Source organism: Manacus vitellinus, unplaced genomic scaffold (assembly GCF_001715985.3).
Source record: "Manacus vitellinus isolate BGI_N305 unplaced genomic scaffold, ASM171598v3 scaffold_3_pilon, whole genome shotgun sequence".
In the NCBI taxonomy this organism is placed as follows: domain Eukaryota; kingdom Metazoa; phylum Chordata; class Aves; order Passeriformes; family Pipridae; genus Manacus; species Manacus vitellinus.
This window is the reverse complement of record NW_021940535.1, coordinates 12732349-12753595: the sequence shown is the minus strand read 5'-3', so window position 1 is coordinate 12753595 and position 21247 is coordinate 12732349. Positions and strand designations below refer to the sequence as shown.

The following is a 21247-nucleotide window of genomic DNA, read 5'->3' as shown; positions in this document are numbered from 1 at the left end:
ATAACAAGGAGGTTTTCTTCAGGTAGATGGGACAACAAAGGAAGAGAAAGAAACTGTACCGTCCCTGATTGGTGAGAAATGGGAGACCTGTCTAAAACTGATATGTACAAGACTGAGATACTCAACAACTTTTTTTCTCAATTCGTAGAATCCAAAGGCAGGGACTGGGAAAAAGAAGTACTGCATACCTTAGAAGAAGATCAGGCTTGAGACCAGCTAAGGAACCTGAATGTGCACAAGTCATACCTATTCCAGATGCCTGTGCCTTCCATCCCCACCTTCCAGGTGCCTTTGCACAACATGTATGAGGCTCTGCAACTGGAACCAAATAATGACGAAGACGGTTCATCTAGCTTGACGGTAGCACTGAGGTTAAGTCGCCCTACTCCCCGCATCAAAACTGCTTCCATACAGCAAAAAAGACAGGTGAGACTCCCTTCTGAAGGGAACAGAAGGCCCAGTATGCAGTCTGGACCCATTTCTTAGGGAAGTCTGCTGCCTCCATGGGACCCAGAATAAAGATATGAAGAGAAAGTTTCCTACTCTGGTGTGCCCCTCAGTTAATTATCCATCAGTGATTTTTCAGGTAGGCAGCCGTGAAGTTGAAACAAAAAGTTCAAGAGTAATCAAGAGAGATTGCAAGGCCTTGGGATGATTGGTTAAAGAATCAGGAGCACAAGGCCTGAAGTTGTGTCAGGGGAGGTTTAGGTGGATATTAGAAAAAGGTTCTTCACCCAGAGCATGGTTGGGCACTGGAACAGGCTCCTCAGGGAAGTGGTCACAGCACCAACCCTGGCAGAGTTCAAGAAGCATTTGGATGATACTCTCAGGCACACGGTGTAACTCTTGGGGATGGTCCTGTGCAGGGCCAGGAGACGGACTCAGTGATCCTTGTGGGTCCCTTCCAACTCAGCATATTCTGTGATTCTGTACTGTTCATCCCTATCCTAAGTAGACACAGTGGCTTCAAACTGACAGAGGGTAGATTTAGATCAGATATGAGGAAGAAATTCTTTTCCATGAGGGTAGTGAGGCAACAGAACAGGTTGCCCAGAGAAGCTGTGGATGTTCAATCCCTGGAAGTGTTTAAGGCAAGGTTAAATGGGCTTTGAGCAACCTGGTCTAGTGGAAGGTGTCCATGGTGAGGGGGTTGAAACTAAATGAGCTTTAAGGTCCCTTCCAAGGCAAAGTATTCTGTGATTTCATGATTCTTTGATTCTTCCAGCTTTCTTCCTTCACTGAATAAATGCTGTGTGTTCTGATCCTTGACATAATTTCAAAATCAAAAAGTTCTTTGGGAGATAACATTACAAATTCATTAGTTATGTGTATTAATGCAGTTCAAATACCTTTATAATTCACTGTAGAAAAATCATATCCCTTAAAACATTGCTTAGTGATTGACAACAGGTTTATTGATAAATTCCAAAACTCTTACCACAAACAGGTTAAGATACAAATTTGTTCATGAAGTAGAAAATAGGGTAGGGTATCATATGGTAGGACCACTGCTTTTTGAAGGAGTGCAGCCTGTACTTAGCCTTGTTATCAAGCTGTTGTGACAGTATTCTTTTACAAGCCCTGGTATCTGTCAGGCCTATGGTGATACATAAAAAGTTCCATGTAAGTAAAACTTTGATTGATTGCGTTGTAGAGCATTTTACTTTAAAGAAAGATCCTACTGGTGAGATTATGTGTTTAAAATTTTCGTTTTGTTTTGTTTTTTTCTTTAATTTAATTTGACGAATACATTATAAAAAGGTGTCAAGGGACAACATAACCCTCTACGGAAGCAATTTTGAAGGGTGTTGTGCTTTTTCATCCCCGATCCATTAGTGAGCAAATCTGAAAGAGAAGCTGTATTGAGGTGTAGCTGTACTACATATAGCTGATGAGCACAAGCTTGGTGTACTTAACATGTAAGTGAGAAGATACCTAGGAAGACTGTTATTTTTAATATAGTACAAGGTTATATATATATTTATTAAATTAATTTTTTTTTCTTTTTAAGATTTAGGCTTGTGCACTCTGCCCTTTGGAATCATGTGTTCAGTCATTATCTCTGATGTGCACAAGTGAGCTTCAGCATTTTCTTTCCCATTTAAATTTGAGACATCTCAAACGTTTCTGCAGCATGAACAAGCATTGTTCTTACTTAGAAGGACTCCAGATAGATTTGGTTGCATAGTTGCTGCTGTCTCCCTTTCATCAAAGGGATATTTACTATCTGTTGAGGACAGAGTCACTGGGTGGTATTTCAACCCATTTCTCAGCTTTCAGAGGGCACCAAGAACTCTGCTTACAGTGTTTTGAAGTAATTAACATGTTTTGAAAAGGGACTGAACCGAAGTTAAATTATCTGTATGTCACTACTTCTACAGTACAGTGTGTAAGATTCCACTTCTTTTAAGCTTTCTTGACAGCAGACAAAGTAAAACCACTTGTTTAGAAGCCCTTTTACAACTAAACCGAACCTACAACTTTCCAAAGCAAAATTTCCAAAACATAATTTACCATGTAAAAATTCCAATCAGTAAATAAATAGAGGCATATGGAAGTCTTGAGCGGAAACACTGGTCAGGAAATGTTAGTAGCGTTCAAGGAAAAAACAGTGATGCTATAGTTGTTTTGTTTTGTGTGGTCCTAAGAAAACAGAGGATTCTTTTTGTAGATGATGCTGTAGAGGCCAAATTCCATTACTATTATTATCTGTATGTTATCTTAAAATATTTTTTCAACATAGGTTTTTCTGTGGAGAAGAAATGGATTTCAATGTGCTTTGAAGATTTAAAAAAAAAAAAAGTAGTGAAGGAGTTTTTGTGCACAATTCTTGCTGGATTGGGACATCAGGGACAGAGCTTTGAAGGAAGAGAGCCCAACACCTTCAATATTACTCTGGAGATTCAAGAGATGTTCCTGCATATGCCAAGGTAATCCTGTGGAATATTGGCTAATCACGTATGACAAACTCTCATTTTGTAAGTGTTAAAAAAAAAAATCAGAGGACACTAATTTTTGAGAAAATGCAGTACTTGAGGGATGCGAAATTATATTAAAATTAATTTACCTACAAGGTAAAATTGTAATTTTTGGCTCTTATTCTGGTTCAGTAGAAAGCCACATTTTTAAAATTTCTTAGCTCCTTGCAAAACTGTTTTTCAAGCTCTGCTATATTGAGATGCCATTTCTGAGGATCATTAATAAATGCTTGCATATGCATTAACTTACATTATATCTACTGCATCGTGATATATGTAGTGTCTGTTAAGTGTCACAGAAAACATTTTCTAAGTTACCTGCATAAGTATGCAGACACTGAGAAAGTGTCAGCTTTCCACACTTACTTTCTGGCATTTATTATGGATTCTACTCACAATGTGGCAATATATAAAACATGCTGTTTAATTTTCATTGCTTTTGCAACAGCTGCAGTTGTAAAGATGATTGCCACAAAGCTACTCAGCTCTAATTTGCCTGCATACAATCATTTACATAATTCTTCCACACATTCAAATCCAAATACAGTATCATTCAGTCAAACAAATCTCCTTTGTGTCAGTGAATAAGCAAAGAGCCTTTGGATAAACAAAATTTATTCCAAATGATTAAAAATAAAATAGGCACCTAATAATAATATTAGGATGCTTCAGAAACGTGTACATCTCTGTGCTTTGTTCATATTACAAAGATATTTAATTTGACATGATGAACAAAATATGGGTGATATTGTAGCATTGTGAAGATATTCACAAGCAAAAGTCTTGATTCTTCCTAGCTTTGTATTTTCCTGCTATCAAAAGTGATAGATTCCAGTAAAATTGCATGATTTTCAGCACTAGAAATGGGAGAATAATTAGGGTTTTTTAGCAAGTATGTTGGTAGAAGTTTTACTTCATTTTCCTAACATAAAGCTTTTATAAAACAAGAATCTGCATCTCGTCACCACCAGTAGCTCATATTCTTAGAGTCCTATTTCAAAGGTTCATCTAGCTGATGCTAGCAGATAATTTTCTGGTGGTTCTAAAGCTTCTGAAACATTATGTGTTAACTGTTGCCCTTAATTTTGAATTGTCCATTTTGTGGTAGTTCAACACGAGGCGACTTAATACTATTTTTATTCTAAAAAAAGACTTTTTATAAAACTAATCTGTTCCAGATGAGACTGGGTTTGAGTACTTACTCCTGTGTATGGGATGCTTTCCTACTCAATATTCCTGGAAGTAGGAGAGTCACATCTGCTGGTTTTCTTTTGGCTTTCAGAAGCTGCTTTCATGAATGAATGTTTGTGTTTAGTTCACTTAATATCCTTTACTAAATGAGTCAGTGAAGCACATGTGGGTAAAGTTTAGCATTTATGCTGTTCACATTTGTCTACTTTACAGTCAGAGGAACTGGCAAGGATATGACAAATTGCTTGTATCATCCTCCAGGTTTAGCTGGCCCATTTTACAAGACCCATTGAATGGTTTTTGTTTCCTGTTTTAATGCTTTTTTATTGATCACTTTTATATTCTTTTCTGTAAGTAAACAAACTTGATCCACGGTGCTGCCATGATTTTGCTTTGGTGCTGACATTATGCTACATGTCTTATGCGAAGTAGTTCTAAAGCCAGGATTGATAGGAAAGAGAGAGAAGAACAATAACAAATGCATCTCCAGCTCCATAATGAGTTTCTGATGTGGGAAAACTACTCTTCCATACCAAGGAGCTCTTTTGATCTCCTTTACTCCTTTCGAAGAAATCCCTTCATAGGAGGCAAACTCACCTTGCTGTGAAATATATATACATATGTTATTGTTTATAGTCCCAAATTGTCATATGAGGTCTCTTTCTGCTCTTCTTTTATTAGGGTCAAAGCACAAAGTGTTTAGGAGTTTGAATGTGAACTCTTTCTGGGTCAGAATGAGTCATTGCTAGGTAAGAACTCATTTAACAAGGTTAAGAGACTTTCCAGCTTCACTGCTCCGTTTACAGGGTTTGGTTTTCAAATTCCTTCCCCCATCCGGGATGAAAGGTGAAATGTAACATTCAGCCTGACTTCTTTCTTGAGGAAACTAAACCAGGAGAAAAGCCTAAAGCCATAGTCCTGGGTGCAGTACTGTTCATATTTCTGTCACAGCACGGTATAGTCTTGTTGAATTCATACACCTAAAGGCAAACTTTAATTAACTTCAAATGCTTCAACTGAATAGAACAATTTAAATTAGGGTGTGATTAATAAACAGCTATTACAGAGTGTGCAAAGTGAAGAAGTGAAAGCTTGTCAGGCTCTCAGAATAGCCAGATGTGGTCTTAGGTAGATGGTAGGTTAAGAGCTGTTTGAGGCTGCTAGGATACCAGGGTCCATTTTTAAAATTTTGTTAATGTGTACTCATCGTAATTTGTGCTGTTTAAGCCATTAGGAAGATAGAAGTATGAATGATAATGAATGTTTAAGGCTTACAGGATCATAAAATGCTAATTATTAAGCTTTACTCAGAAATGGAAAAATAGACAATAGGCTTTTAAAAGGTGCACCAAATACTGAAATGGAAAATCATTATGTCTCTCCATTCTTTAAAAGTAAGTCATCACGTAAACATTCATCCCACTTGCTCACAGACAGGCTCATTCCAACAGTAAATAAACTGACTTTTAGTGTCAGTCAATTTTCCCTTCTAAAACAGGGTGCAGACACTTAAGGGGCTGGTTGTGTGCTTGTATGTACCTCTGTCTGTATGTGGGGGTGTTTCTGCCCTTGTGGCCACACCCTTTTCAGCTATGTCTGCTTGACCTGCTAAACAAAACCACTCCTCGAAACATCTTGCATTTCATGTTGACCAGGCTGGCTTCCTAAGTTAGGTAAGTCACCCAGGGTCTTCTTGCTTGAATCAGTGTCTGGCCACGTGATTGTACCTGGAATAGTTAGGAAACTCTTCTTTTCTCTAGGAAACCTGCAATAAGTAAAGCTGCAACTTTCTTCCTGAGACATTTCAGGGCTAGCAAAAAGATAATGTACTTCTAGGGAAAAAAATGTGCCTGTAGAGACGAGATAACTGACAAAAATATTTCTGCCTTTATATAAAGAGCTGACACCTAGAAAATATTTTGCATTATTTTTACAGCAACATTTGTCTTTCCTCTGGTACTGTGATGTCTCAATGTGAAAGTTCAGCATGTGGATGTATGAGGAGAGTGGTGGAGTGGGAGGATGGGATGGGTTTCCCCTCGGTTTACTGTTTGGTGAAACCAGGAACTTCCACAGATGGATTCCAGGCTTTAAATTTGCTTTAGTGAGAGAAAAGGGGAAGGTGGAGGAAAGGGATAACTAACTGGGGCATGTGAGCTGAATCTGTCTGTCTGCTGCACTCAGGACTTGGGTTTATTTCAAAAACTTCAGAAGGAATGAAATCAGCGTGTAAAAGTTGAAGAAATCTAATTGGAGTACTTCAGTAGGTAGGAGAAAACTATGTGATCACATTTATTTGTGCTGGGAGAGATGGAATTTTAAATTGTCACAAGAAAGTTTATATTCCTTTTCTTAGTATATACAAATGGAAGAGGGAAAATATCCCCAAATCAGGGTGTTGCAGGAAGATGCTGTATGCAACATGGTTATAGACTATAGGTGTAAAAGAGATGTTGCTTCAAAATCTTCATTCTTTATACAGTGTGCTTAAGAAGTGTATTGATATTTGATGGTGCATTTTGTTCTTGCAGCAAAAATCTACAGAATTACTTTTTTTTACCTGCCTAAAACATTGAAGCAGCTGAAGATAAAATTGGTACAGTAGTTGATTAAAAAAGAAAAACAAAATATAGTGTCAAGTAATCTCTGTAAAGCAATTAAAGAACTCAGGAATACTGTTGATCTTATTTTTCCTTCGAGATTTATATACATATTGCTGGATCTCTGGGAACAAATAAGGAAAAATGCTGGCGGTAAAATGAACTTTAAAATATGTGTGTTTTTCTTAGGACTTTCAATAACTTTCACACTGTTGTCTCCTAAAATAAAAGATGTCTTAGATTTTTGAGAATTGCCGTCTTAGCACCTTACATAGATTATACTTATATATATTTATATAAACAACTATAGGTATGCATATTTAAGTACCTTATGCTAGAACCTTGTATATTCAGTTTTACCTTCAAATAAGTTTTAGAATTAAGATATTACTAGTGTAATATGCAGAATTGGGAATGCTGTGTAACAGTGCATGTTTCTAAGTTAGTTTATTTAGGCTTTTGCCCATAATATCTATGAACTGCATGACACAAATTTTCCATTAAATTACTTCTTTCGCTTTACATTAGCAAATAATGAAGAATGCACATAGAAAGCCTAAAGTACTTCTGTTTATGCAGCTTGGTTTTTTATGCAGCTTGTAATTCATGATTGGAATTTCCTATGTGAAGATAAGGCAAAATAAATAAATGGTACAAATAGGAATATTAGTGTGCAGCCTTTTTAAGTTGCAATGTTCCTGTGTATTTAAAGAAGCTGCCTGATCTCAGTTGGGGCTAATGAAGGATAAAACAAAGGGCAAGTAAGAAATATGTTCCCATCTGCACTCACTGTTTAGGAAGAGTGAGAGAGATTTTGTTAGTGTAGGGTATATGACCCAATGAGCAGGGAACGTTCTTGAGTCATGAGGCTGGAAGAAGCTAAAAGAGGAAAATAGACTGACAGCTGTTAGGAAGTATGGAAATAGTTGCATAACTGAACAGTCACTGATTATTTTGTATACTGTAATAGTAAGATCTAGATTTTGGTATGAAATTTCAATGTTTACATAATTGAGGGAAGTCTAGCCCCTTGCTAAAACTCCAGCTGCATTTTGCTTAACTGACTGTGGGCAGCCACACGGAAGCTTGGTCATATTGATACCATTGAGATTTTCACAAAATGAATATTTCTAGAGCGAAACACTAATTAGAGGCTTTGTAAATACTGACAGCATTTTACTTATCTGCCCTTGAATATGTACATATCTAGCTGGGTCTGTAGATCTGTGTGCAATTTATTAAAACCAAAGAGTTCAAGATGTGAATGCTGCTGTGGCACAATAACTGTGTTATCAAAATAGGTATTGTGTAATATGGTAATGGAAGTTAGTAAGCTTTTTTTTTTGCATACCATTAAAATATTTAATTGTCCCTCAGTAAAAAGTTTTAGCTTAATAAGGTCTAAAACAGAGGCCCATGTAATGAGGCATAGTAGTGAAAATAGATAACTGGGGATCAAATCTCTATCAAAGTGATCAAGGAGAGCTCTTAAGAGAGCCATTAACTCTCAGTAATATATACAGAAAAATTAATTAAATCCCAGAAAAATTTAATCATGAAGAGGCATATAAGATGCTTACAAAAGGTTTTTATCTGCTGTGTTTTCATGCATGACAAACTGCAGTTTCCCTTATGTTAGAGGTGCTTATTAAAGGAAACTGATGCGCAGAGGCATGAGAAAGTTTCTTCAATGCACCAACCCCAACATTTTGTTTTTGTTAAGGACCACATAATACTTGGAACCTCTTTTGTTGCATAGGGACCTCAGTTAGACCTAGAATCTCTGTGTTACTGCAGTGCTAATAATAGTAAAGATTGCCCATATCTGATAAATGTCTTGAAATATAGGAAATGTGGCTTTATTCTCCCCACAGGAAAAGGTTCCAAAGAACACTTCAAGAGCTACAATGGAGCTTGGTGTGGTGATACTTGGAAATGAAGTTTTGCTCTTGCCTGAGGGCAGAATATAGATTCAAGCAGAGGATTTCTATTCATTCCTTTCTGTTATTTACAAGACCTAGGATAATATTACACACACTGTTACCATAAGAACCTGGAACTGAACCCTACACTGTAATGTTAGACTAGCTGTAGCCTTTCTACTAAATTGTCTTTGCAGATCTGAGTTACAGTATAAGATAATGAGTTGTTAACAGTGCCATTAAGTTTATGTGTGTCCTAGAACTGGAAGTTATCCATAACTGGTTTGTTCTCATTTGTTTACTGTACTTAAATGCAACATGGCTTAATTTTGTACTTTCCAGCTGGGAGATTTTGATTCCCATTTCCCACAGCATTGGGCTTTGTCACTTTTATATGGCAAGTGTCTTTATTACTGCCCAACTGGCATATTTTTTTCATTTGTAAATGAATGCTTGTTCTTACCTATGTGCATTGTGTACAGATACCATTACCAAATTTTCCTTTTAAATTGATGTGTGGGTAGGGAATTTCAAGGCTAGAAGGGAATCTTAGAGGCATAACTACCATTAATCTTACACTGTGAATATCTTGCTTTTAGTTGAATTTTAGATCATGGTAAATATAGCTGTTTGAATCAGAACAAAGCATGTTTGTGAAAGCAGAGCAGTAAACAGTTCATTTTGGTTATATGCTCTACATCAGTGTCAAAGTCTTAACAGCTTTGTGTTAAAAGCCTGCATGTTAAAAGCTAAGGGGAAAAAAATATGAATTTAAAGTGCTACTTTAAATTGCATACAGTTAGAAAGCCTCCATGTTGTCAATAAAATGCACTTACCCAATTCCTCCACAATTAGAAACCTTTTTTTGAGGAAATTATGCTCTGTATTTCTCACTGTCTTTGGTTTTGATTTTTTTTTTTCTAGGAAGGTTTTCAAAATGGATGGCTGGAAACCTCTTCTTCTTCTTCTCTGTGTTTCCACCTGCTCTATAGATGCACAGGAGACTGGTAATACATTAAAGAAATGATTCTTTGATTGTTTTTTTACATTTATGCCCAGTGTCAGAGAGATGTGATGAATTGATGAAAATGTATTCTAACTAGGGATAACGTGCTGTGCTTTTATGAAACTTATATTTGTAAGTTTCTATAATAGGAGGGTTGTCATAAAAAATGCAAAATTAAATGCAACAGCTCATTAAAATCTGGTTTTGTTCGTGAATGCTGAGATTTCATATTTTCCAAAGCAACAAAAACCCTTTAGCAGTATGACTGCTAAAAGCAAGATAAGTCACAGGATTTAGCAGTTCCATTTTGGTAGTCGGGTCTTCTGGAAGATCTGTTTGAGAAAGTGTTCTGTCCAGTTGCAGGACATTTTCTGCATGACTGTTGGTTTGAGGAAATGATAAGTGTTTCATCCATGCTGTACTAATGTCATATGCTTCTGGAAGGTGTGGAAACACATGAATTTAATATTCACTACAAGAAAATGTGGTTAGTACTCTTCAAATTGATGTGACCTTATTTTTTGCCCCTCAGAAAACAAATATTTATTAGTAATGTATGTGTGCACAGTGGAGTTCAAAGTGCATGAGTAAGGTTTCCTTTGCTCAGTTGACAGCAGGCAAACACATTCTTATGGTTGTGTTTCATATAAAGAAGTGTGTAATATGCATTTACTACAGACAAGTTCTGGGCAGGCTGTGAATGGAAATTGTGTTGTGGATTTCAGCATCTCTCCTTTTCCTGAGAATGGTGTTGCAGAAGGACGTGGTTTCTGACCCTCTGTGTGATAAACAGAGGAAAATAAGGAAGTAGTGGTTGCTGAGAATTTAGTTGAAAAGGTTTTTTTTGTAAAAGGCCAATAGATCTTGGATTCTGAAAAGCAATTAGGATTCAAAATTGCTCTTCTATTAGATTATACAACCTTTAGGAGAAGAGGAAAGTTACAATATACTTCTTCAGTCTGTAAAAAAGCTTCTGTGACGGACAACATCTTCCTGGTGGATGAATTCTGGACTGCAGGGATAAAGAACTTCAAGATCATTCAAGATACCTTTTACACAATGGTCAATGGCTTTGATATTGGGCAAGACAAAATCTATGTTGGTATAATTCAGTACAGTGATGTGACATACACTGAATTCTTGTTGAACATTTTCTGTAACAAGAATGATTCCTTATAGAAGATACAGAAATTATGTTACAAAGAAGGAGACACCAAAACTGGGCAGACTCTCCATTTTATGCTAGAGAATCACTTTGTAGCAAGTGTTGATAGCCAAAAGGTTAAAGGGGTTCCTCAAATTTATCTGGTGATTACAAAAAAAGAGGCTGAAAACAATATTCAAAACCCAGCCACAGCATTCAAAGATGCTGGCATCATGTACACCACAGGTCTGAAAGGATCTGCTTTGTCTGGGCTTCTAGAAATAGCTAATGAGCCAGCTGATAAGCATGCCTATGAAGTGGAAGATACTGATTCTCTGCAAGGACTCTCTCCAGTAAATCTGCAGATGCTTTGTACTGTGTTAGAGGAGATAACTGGACCAGCCACCCAGGTTGCCCATGGTATGGCCTGAAAGAGCTGTTGTCTTTCCAGGTTTATTTTTCTCTATCCACACACTAAGTACATGAAATTGCAGTGTGTTGCCAAAATACGGGTTTTAACTTCTTGCATCTTCCATATATTGCTAACCAGCTTTCAATAATATCAAGTCATAACTGGTAAAATTTGAGTGCCTGTCTACCATTAAAATATTCAAAATAATGGTGGTAGGGGAGAAGGTGAGGTGAGGAGGGGAAAGGCAGAAACAGGCAACACAGTTGCAATTTATTTCATGAATAATAAAATGTACACGCAGTTCTTCCTTGCTCCTGAACAAAGCCAGAGAAGGAGCTATAGTAATTAATTCTTCTATCTACCTTTTCTTGGGCAGTTAGCAGGAAAACCTAACTAGATGTTTTGTCTTTAGTGGATACCTCAATGCCTATTGATCAGGAAAACTTTAACAAGGTGAACTCCTCCTCTTCATCTTGGTTTCAAGTTTTGATGTTGGCCTTGGTGCAAGACCAAGTTGGACTGGCACAATACAGTGATGAGACTTAACAAGAACTCTTGCTGAATCAGTATATGAAAAGTGATGTTTTGGAGCAGGTTGATAATTTACTGTAAAGGAGTGGAAAAACTTACATAGGGAAAGCTCTGGGTTTTTTAAACCAGTGTATTTCACTCAACCTACAGAAAGCAAGGCTAAGGGCTTTGTTACACAGCTAGTGATTCTAATCACTGGTGGAGAATCCAGTCGTGAAGTTGAATTGCCTGTCAGGAAACTGAGGAACATCAGAGGCATTCCCCTCTATGTTGTTGGAACTGGTGTGCAGGATACAGCTAATCTTCAGCAAAGAGCCAGCAAACCTTTTGGTAGGTATCTGTGTAGTGCTGGTAGTTTTGATGACCTTCCAGATCTCACCACAAGACTTTGGGGAAGCTTCTGCTTTGGTGCTGGTTTTGCTGTCATTTACATCAGTGTTCTTGTCATGTAACATGACTGAAAACAATAGGGCTAATTTTGAGTTAGGTTGCAGTTCAGGCTGACCTCCCTTTTTATCACATTTCAATGTCTGCACTGAATTCAGAGAGGTTTAACTGGTAAAATAGGAAGGTAAGCTTGTGCTCAGTTCTCTCTGAAGCTGAGCCTTAATGTATTGTAAAGAAAATCAGGGTCATATTCACAGATTCTGTGGTGTATATTCGGCTCCTCATTCAACATGTTTCTTTTAAAGTGATGCAGGGGAAAGGTAAAAAGAAAAATTCCCTCTTGTTCTTTTTAGAACAATTCATCTCAGAGCTGGTGGAGTCATTTTTAGAAAATGGATGTAATTGAACAGTTGAACAGGGTATTTATTCTTGATTAAGCTATGGTTTTGGTAACTTTTAATTCCTCTAAAAACCTAGTTCATAAATTGAACATTCTAGGAGTTACAAAAATGAAGGGAAGTCATATTTTCCTGTTCAATACATTTGCTGAACAGCAAAATTTGCAGAACATGTATTTTCCCTGTTTCTTTAAGGACTGTTATTGTTGAATGGTGAAAGGGGGAGGGATATAAAAAGAGGTGAGAAATAAAAACTAAAATCAGAACAAAAAAATGGTGTTCAAAATAATAATGAATGTTTAAAAGGTAACATAGTTACAATTTTAAATTTTTACCTTTTTTCCTGATTTTGCAGAGTTCAATGTGGGTACCTCCACTAGTTTTATCTCAATGAAAAGGAAAAGTTAGGGGTTAGATGCTGTGTTAGTTGGTCACCTTTTTGCCACTGCTTTTACTCTAAGTTTGCAGCAGTCTTGTGGCAGATCTTGTATTCCTGATGAAAGGATCAGAAAGCATATAAAAAACTTTTCTGTCACAAAGACATTCGTGATGGAAGTTGTGGACAACTTTGTTATTTCTAGGGACAGAGTAGTTGTTGGAGTAGTCCAGCACAGCCCAGAGCCCCACAAAGAATTTCCTTTTAATGAGTTCTACAGTGGCACCACGATAAAGGAACGATCAACAGAATAAAGCAATTGCAGTCTGCTGTGGTTTATGGCAAAGGCCTGAGGCTTGTCCAGAGCCTTCTTCAGTGACTACTCTGCTGACAGGGTAGAGGATGCAGCAATGGCTTTGAGTAGCAATGAGATCCATGTCTTTGAAGTTGGCATAGGGATTATAAATTCCCTTTGAGCTGCTTTTAATAGCTGATGATGCAAGGGGAATGTTCACAGTGGAAAGCCTTGACACACTGAAACCCATCGAAAGGAATATTGTCGATTGGGTCTGTCAATCCAAACATCTCCCTGACCAGGATGAGTAAAAAACATTTTATTAGGTGTATAATGGCTTTGTGCAGTCCCTGATAAAAGTATCTCAGCTGGATGGACAGCAATCTAACTGTTTAACCAAAGAATACTTCCCATGTTACTCCGTTTGCAACTCGCAACTTGCACCTTGCTTCAGTCAAGAGCCACTACACTCTTTGCTATGGTAAATAGCTTCTGAGGTAAGACAGTACTTCACATCTAGCTTTCATATTCATAGCTGCTCAGTGTCTGAGAGGAGCCAAAGCAGACATCCCCAGTGAGTATCTTAATCAAAAGAGGGTAACAGACAATTCAGTGATATTTAAAGAAGAACCTTTCAGAAACCTAACTTTGTCATCTATAGCTGACCATACTGCTTCATTGGGACTGTCAGCAGCAACTGTTGACAAAACTGAAGTCTCGCAGAGGCTCTATGGAGAGGGGGCGTGAGGAGGTATTGGCAAGATGTGAACAGCAAACCCACAGTAATGCTGAGATGCTACCCAAAAGCTTTTCCTAGATAAGAAACAGAAAGTGGTATCTCTTACTACATCTTCTTGATGGCAAGAATGGCTTGGCTGCCACACAGCCTGAGAGGCTGCCACCCCCAAGGAAAATAAAGGTTCAGTATTGCCTTTGATTAAAATAACAATTTCTATCAGATGTCAGATGCTGGTTTTTTATCTGAGTTTATTCTGACATAGTACTGCAGTATCAGTCGCCTTGTCCTATGGGAAGACTGAAGCAGAGAACATAGACAGTAGCTCTTTAACATTACATATTCATACCAGTTATGTAGTTAGATAACACTGTAGATGCATTTAAGTAGTAAAAAGAAAAATGGAGTGAATGACAAATCAAAAAGCTGGTCTCTTCCTCTACTGATGGTGAGGGGGACCTGCTGTGGTGTAAGTGCATGGCATTGATTGGACATAGCAGGAAGAGACTTCTGGAGTGTTTTTTCTCTCTGTACTCGTACTTACAGGGACTGTGACTGTCTTTTAAAGTTCCTTGTCTTCCCTGTGTTTTCACTATGTAGGTGATATTTTACATGTGTTGGATGTGTGCTTTTCATTCTCTGTTATGCCATAAAGCTGATCCAACCCAGTTCTCCAGGTTTCATTCCCCTAGTGACCAGAAACTTACCGTGAGAAAGGAACGCTGGGATGACCACTCTGCTTGTCTAAGGCTTTTTGTAAGAACATCTGAGCCTCTCCTGTACCCTAAGCTAGTAAGATCTTAAGCATTCCAAAACTGACTAGTGTTTGCTGGGGTGCTGGGGGGCCAAAATGAAAAGCTGAGCCTTCCCTCCTAAAGACAGAAGTGACTGTGTGAATTATGTCTGCTCAGGTGGTTTGCAGAGAGGAGGACAGCCAGGCCTGATTCATTATGAGCTCTGCACCTCCATCCACCCTTCTTCCCATCAAGAGCTGAGCAGACCCCCAGATGAAAAGGCATCCCTCATCTCCTGAAAGTAGAGAGAGGGAGAGAGCTACTGTGGAAATAGAGTGCACTACCATGAAACAGCCTGACCGTGGCTGATGCAGGAGCACCTCCTGGTGTTTCATAGCCAGAAAACAGGGAGATTTAATGGGAGATACAGCAGTAAAGTTTATATATATACAGGCACACTTGTTTAGAGAGAGAGAAGTTAAGAACAGCATATTGGCTTTGATCTCAGTGACGCGTTTATTTATTACTAAGTTCTGCATAAATTTGTCTCATAGAACAAATATCAACTTTCTGTGAAGACTGTTTTATCTTGTACTCTCATCTGTATTCTTATATTCACTGACCTTCTTGCCTGAAATAAAACTATTAAGTCTCCATTCTCCAGTCACCTTCCCATAAAATAACAGATTTTTCAATTTAAAAAAAACACATTTGAGGTACAGCATGTCAACAGGGGAAAAAGATACCTTTGCAACAGCAAGACAGAGAAGTTTAACAATGTGGATGTCTGTAGGAGAACAGATGATTAGAAAAAGAGGTTGGCGGCACAGAGGTGTTTACTCCTGAAAACAAATCGAGATTATCAAGAGAGTATAGAGTACATACCAGAAGCTGTTTTACACATTCTCATCCACAAGACAGTAGCACAAGAAGTGAATGCTTTACTGCTGTTTTATTGTTATTGCTGGTACACTGGGGACTTGACAGAGAATGTTTTAAGAGCTAAGCAGTGTGGATTACCAATTGTCAGGGCAAAACTGCTGAGTCCGTGGTTGCCCTGCACACTGTCTCCAAACTATGTCATTAGAAAGACCCAGGTTTTAAAAGAATCTCATTTTGAAAACATACTCATTGTGTCCTGGACATGAACACATACCGAAAGAAATATCCATTAAATATTATGTTCATGAATGTGTGTAGATATGTGTGCATGTATAGATATATTTAACTGTTTGTCTTGTTTTGGACTAAACAGATAAGGTATAGATTTTTGATGTTGCTCTGAGGCCTGAATATTTTAGCCATAAAGACTCATTCAGTGTGACCTTTTGCATTTAAAAATTCTCATGCTGCTTTCCAGCAGATCATGCCCTCTAGGGGGCACTTTGTACCACAGGTGAGTTTGCTGAAATGTAACGATGGTCACTTTGAGGTGAAATTATTTCTACATGTATTTGGTTAAAGAACTGAACACATTCATCTTTTTCATGAGAGAGGGAAAACTCAGAAAACTTGGAATAATGGTCTGTAGGAACTAGCCCAGACTAGCAAACCAATATTGAAAACAACCTTGTGATTGCTAAGTGTTTCAGAGGCAATGAGTGAAGAAGGAAAAAAATTAGGTAGTGCTGTTTTACAGCTAAAATTGCTTGCCTCTGACTTCCTTGCAGAAGTATGACAATGAATATTAATGCATCTAGGAACACAGCAAAAAACAACATGAGAAATGAATAATCAAGAAGAAAAAAGCCATGTAGTTTAGCTGTTTAATGAGGGCAAGATGACTGGGGAGAGGGAAGGAATTAACCACATCACAGTATTTGCTGTTATTATAAGGAGCTATACAAGCAATTCCTCACCTTACAGCAGCTGTTTTTCACAGTGGTTATATAACATTACATGTAGGCAATGCTGCCTCTTTCTCTCATATTTCTTTGGCCTGTTCTACATTTGTATGTATCACCTGGTCTAGTGACAAAGTGACAGACCACAGTCAGCCATCAAGCTTCCTATTGCAATTGGAATACATGTTGCGTGTTCTCGGTAGCAAAGCTCACAGGAGCGTTTTCAAGATTAGGCCTTTTGATGACATTTGATGGAACAATGACATGTTTTGCAGTTTGGGTATGTGCAGACATCCAGTAATGTGGTTCTTACTATTTTCAAGTTCACGTGGTCCCACTGAAACCTGTGGGATAATGGTGTTTTATGTTTATGGAAAACCAATCTCACTGATTCTGACTTCTGGTTTTAAATCTACCATATTGAATTTTGTTCCACTTCCATGATTCTGGCAAAAAACCCCAAGATCACAAATAGTGTATGTTTGTAGTTTTGTGTTTCTTATATATATTTTTTTTTCAGATTGCAACATAGATCTTTCTATAGCAGTTGATGCTTCAAGGCGCATGCAACCAGAACCCACAGTGCTCCTGAAACAGAGATTGCAAGCATTCCTCCCCAGACTTTTACTCCAGATGAAATCATTACCAAACACCAGCTGTAAAGCTCCAGTCAACATTAGATTCAAGTTCCAAGTATTGGCACAGACCAACCAATTAATCTTTGACTCTGGTTTTGAAGACTACAATGAAGAGATCATCCAGAAGTTCTTAGATGCACAGGCCACTGTGGATACCTACCTGAATACAGATTTCTTGCAGGCACTTGAGGAGAAGTTCTTTAATGTGACCTCTGCTGAAGTTAAGGTAACTTAATGGTATGAGCATGTATCTTGGAAAGCACTTACACAGTTTGATGTTTACAGTTCCTGATGCTGAGTACTCCAGGGAGAAAAAAATGTTGTTTGGGAATATGTGAATTTAATAAACAGAATCCCAGAATGGTAGAGATTAGAAGGAACCTCTGGAAATCACCTTGTCCAACCCCCCTGCTCAAGAAGGGTCAGCTAGAACAGGCTGCCCAGGACCATGTCCAGATGGCTTTTGTGTATCTCCAAGAATGGAGACTCTTCAGCCTCTCCAGGCAACCTGTGCCAGTGCTCAGTCACCCATGTAATAAAAAGTCTTTCCTTATTTTTATATAGAACCTCCTGTTTTTCATTGACCTGATATAAATATGTATTTCAATTCCAGCTTCCTAGGCGCTCCTGCAGTGAGATGGTACCCAGAACATTTGTCTTAATACATATGATGACAACTATTCGTACAGATAGCCTTCTTATATCTACCATGAAATGTTTGTACTTTGAGTAGTGGAAAGTTGTTCTCTTTTAGGAATTCCTAATCCTGATGCTATATCTCTGTCCAGAACAGCGACAGCTCTAAGCAGAAGTCACAGAAAAAGGTCATCCGAGAAATTTGTTTATGGAGGTTTATTCATGTCGCTAACTTATCAAATAATTTCCAGTAGCAAAGCTGAGTTCTACTTAAGGGTAACTGATGATAAGGAAAATCTGCATAGATGCAGTTTATTCATCCATCTTGAAGTGAAGGGAAAAGTATAAAGCTTCATTTCATCTCTTCTGACATGAGTGGGGAGTCTTTCAACTTGGGTTCAAGAAATTTAGCTCTCATTGGAGTGTTTCAGGGTGAGTGCCCTGACAATTTATCCTTAATAAGGCCCTAACGCAGTAAAACACTGAGCATGTCCTGTAGTAGCTATTGAATGTTATCACTTACTAAGGTCTCCATGCAGTAGGACCTTCCTACTGAAGAAGGACCTTGCAAAATACATAAGGGGTTTCCTCTTTCAGCCTTATTTTAACTTTTATAAAATGTTAATTTTAAAATATCATGTGGAATGAGAAAGCCAAATTACAGATTTCCCTGCTTTCAGATGAAAGTTGGTATTCCATTTTTTACAGCATTTGCATAGGTGTGGCTTATCAGCTTAGGTTGTAATTTGCTGCATATTTAATAGCATTTTTTTCCAAAGATCTCTTAAAATGTCTGAATGGGGAAGATGACCACATAAGATTTTGCTTCTTATGAGCCTCAGAGTGAGAACTTGTTTGACATACCAGTAAAAAGCAGTGCTTTTTTCCTCCTAATTGCCAATTCTGAAGGTTAGAGTCAAACAAGGCTTCTTTCTGCTTATGCATTATTACTAGAAATAAAAATGCTGCATATCTCAGGACTTTACCAATGGATTAATATTTCTTTCTGATACTGTTTATGTGCAAATTGAAAATGGAAGACTTTAGAATGCAAATCAAATCACAATTTAATTTCCCTAGGATCCTGAGCAATAATATGCTTGTTCTGTAATGATTATTAGTTATAAACCTCATCGGGGACAGGGATTTGCTGTTGTTTGCATTTCTTCTTTTCTTTATTATTTGTTTGTTTTGCACCGAAAGAGTTGGACATGATTCCAGCCTTTTTTGACAAAACAATAATAACAATACAATAAAGAAAAATAGAAAAAAAAATAAAGAAAAGCTTTGTAAACATAAGTTTACATATACTTACATATAATGGGTGCACTGACACCCCATATTCCCTGCTCCCCAAGTTTTTAAAATTAAAAGATTATAGAAAAAAATCATCAAGCCCAGGCCTACAGTGTCATTCCTGACAGTCTGTGATGTGTTTAACCCTCCATGGTCCAGCTCTCCTGTGTATCACAGTTTGCTTGAGCAAATGTAGAGTCAGTACCAGTGCCTCCATATGGGATGTTTGGGAACACCACCAAAACCAGTGAGCTCTGCCTGTTCTTAAATTCTTGTCTCCTTGCTGCTTTAGCACGGAATTGGAATGTTTGGTGTGGTAGTCACTTTCTTTGCCTCTGTCACCTGCAGAAAAATTTATCTTAACAGGAGCAAAAGGGTTTGCATTGGTCAAAGCTGTGTCTTGTATAGGGAATGTAAAATATGAAGAATAGGAGGGAAGAAGCTCTAGCTGTGCTTGTCCATTTGTTGGTCAGAGTATAGGAGGACTTGAAGTCATTACCACTGGGGACAGGAGACAGTTTAGCTGTGCAGCTTCTTTCTGGGAAAACAAATTTACTGGATGAGTGGGTCCTGAGAAGACTTCTGCTGGTTAGAAGAGGGAAGGGGAGGAGAAAAATAGGAAGAGACTGGTAGCTCAGGGGGAATTGTAGAAAACTATGCTATCCTCCATTGTGGAAGAGGCTTAACTATAGGTCTTTGGCCTGAAAAGGTGGAAATATAGCCAGTACAAATGATTAGCATCCATAGGTGAGCTAAGCCTTATGCCTTAACAGGATAAAATATGGCAGAGAGTGGAGCAGGGTGATATACTACCTTTGTGGAAAGGGCAAGGGAACATAAGCATCTCTGGGGTGGAAGGATTGGACGTAGAGAGGATACATCTCCTAGTGTGGCTCAGTGACAGCCAGCTGGAGCTACTCTTGCAGAAAGGGGAAAATTTGTTTGCTCTAAGTTCTTTTCCACATTCACATAATGGAGAACTCTTCAGACATCAGAAAAAGTTTTTCAGTGGATAAGTCACAGCAGCATTGGCCTTCCTGGCATGCTAAAAAGATGACAGACATAATAGCCATGCTATGAACTGTTCACCAAGACAAATCCCTCAACTTCAAGTGCTGTCAGGGAGAACAGACTTTTGTGTTCTGTTCTCCTTGCTCCTCAGCACTTTTTTCCTGCACATATTTCAGATCTACACAGCGAAGTGGAATTTGACCACCTTGTAGCCAGCTTTCAATGCAAACTGTACTTTTTACAATGACTGAACTTTCAGTCCCTTCACAATTGACTTGGCATTACTCCCTTTCCTGACAGGTTCTGTTAGTATTTTCAGATGGGCTGGATGATTCGCTGGAAGATCTCAGGAAAGCATCTGACTCACTTCGCTTTAAAGGTATTACAGTATGATGTTGATGCTCCCACCTCCTCCTACCCAAGGCCCAGTGTATTGCTCCCCCACTGCAAATTTTCCACATAATGTTACCTCTCCACTCTCACGTGGCATTCCTCAGGAGTCCCTGGGAGAGTGTTTGTTTCTCCATGTGAACCAAAGTACATGACTTGTCACTGTTCGTCAGATGATGGCAGAAAAACACACATAGGTGTGCTGAGGTTCTAGTTTCTGGGATCCAGCTTCAACAGCTGATGTGACTCAGGTCAGCCCCCTCTCACTGACGAGTACAGCACCAGAGGTTAGGCATAACTCAGACTTCTGCAGTGCAAAACACTAATATTTGGGCACTGAGTAGCAATCTGGTCTGACAACTGGGGAGAGAAGTTAATTGGAAAATTACTGGTCTGGATTTTTCTTTTACACATTGTTCTCAATAGGTTGATTTCTTTGAACATAACTGTGTTGAAGCCGTGAAGTGTAAGTCTTTTAGAGAATTGCTGTTACTTAAAAATATATTGTTGGTTAAATAGTATATTTCAGGCATTCATTAATTAAAATCTGTGCTTATATTGAAGGTCTTGATGCACTCTTGTTAGTTGGCCTGGACAGTACACAGAACTTGACTGAATTTTGGGAGATAGAGTTTGGCAGAGGCTTTGGATACAATGAACCTCTGAGTGTTGGGTTTGCAGAGATTGCAAGCATCTTGCAGAGAAACCTTGTAAGTCCTTCT

At 38.2% G+C, this 21247-nt stretch overlaps 1 protein-coding gene across 1 annotated transcript in view; it reads left to right on the top strand.

Annotated features, from left to right (window-relative positions):
- Positions 1-300: 300 nt before the first annotated feature.
- COL6A6 (collagen type VI alpha 6 chain) overlaps positions 301-21247 on the top strand; it is a 50902-nt gene continuing 29955 nt past the window's right edge. The window contains 13 exon segments of the mRNA XM_029961757.1: positions 301-426; positions 10559-11261; positions 11935-12114; positions 12925-12932; positions 12997-13084; positions 13087-13242; positions 13245-13320; positions 13322-13415; positions 13417-13547; positions 16878-16885; positions 17075-17418; positions 20436-20514; positions 21090-21235. Of these exon segments, the coding sequence (XP_029817617.1) occupies positions 301-426; positions 10559-11261; positions 11935-12114; positions 12925-12932; positions 12997-13084; positions 13087-13242; positions 13245-13320; positions 13322-13415; positions 13417-13547; positions 16878-16885; positions 17075-17418; positions 20436-20514; positions 21090-21235 (2139 nt within the window).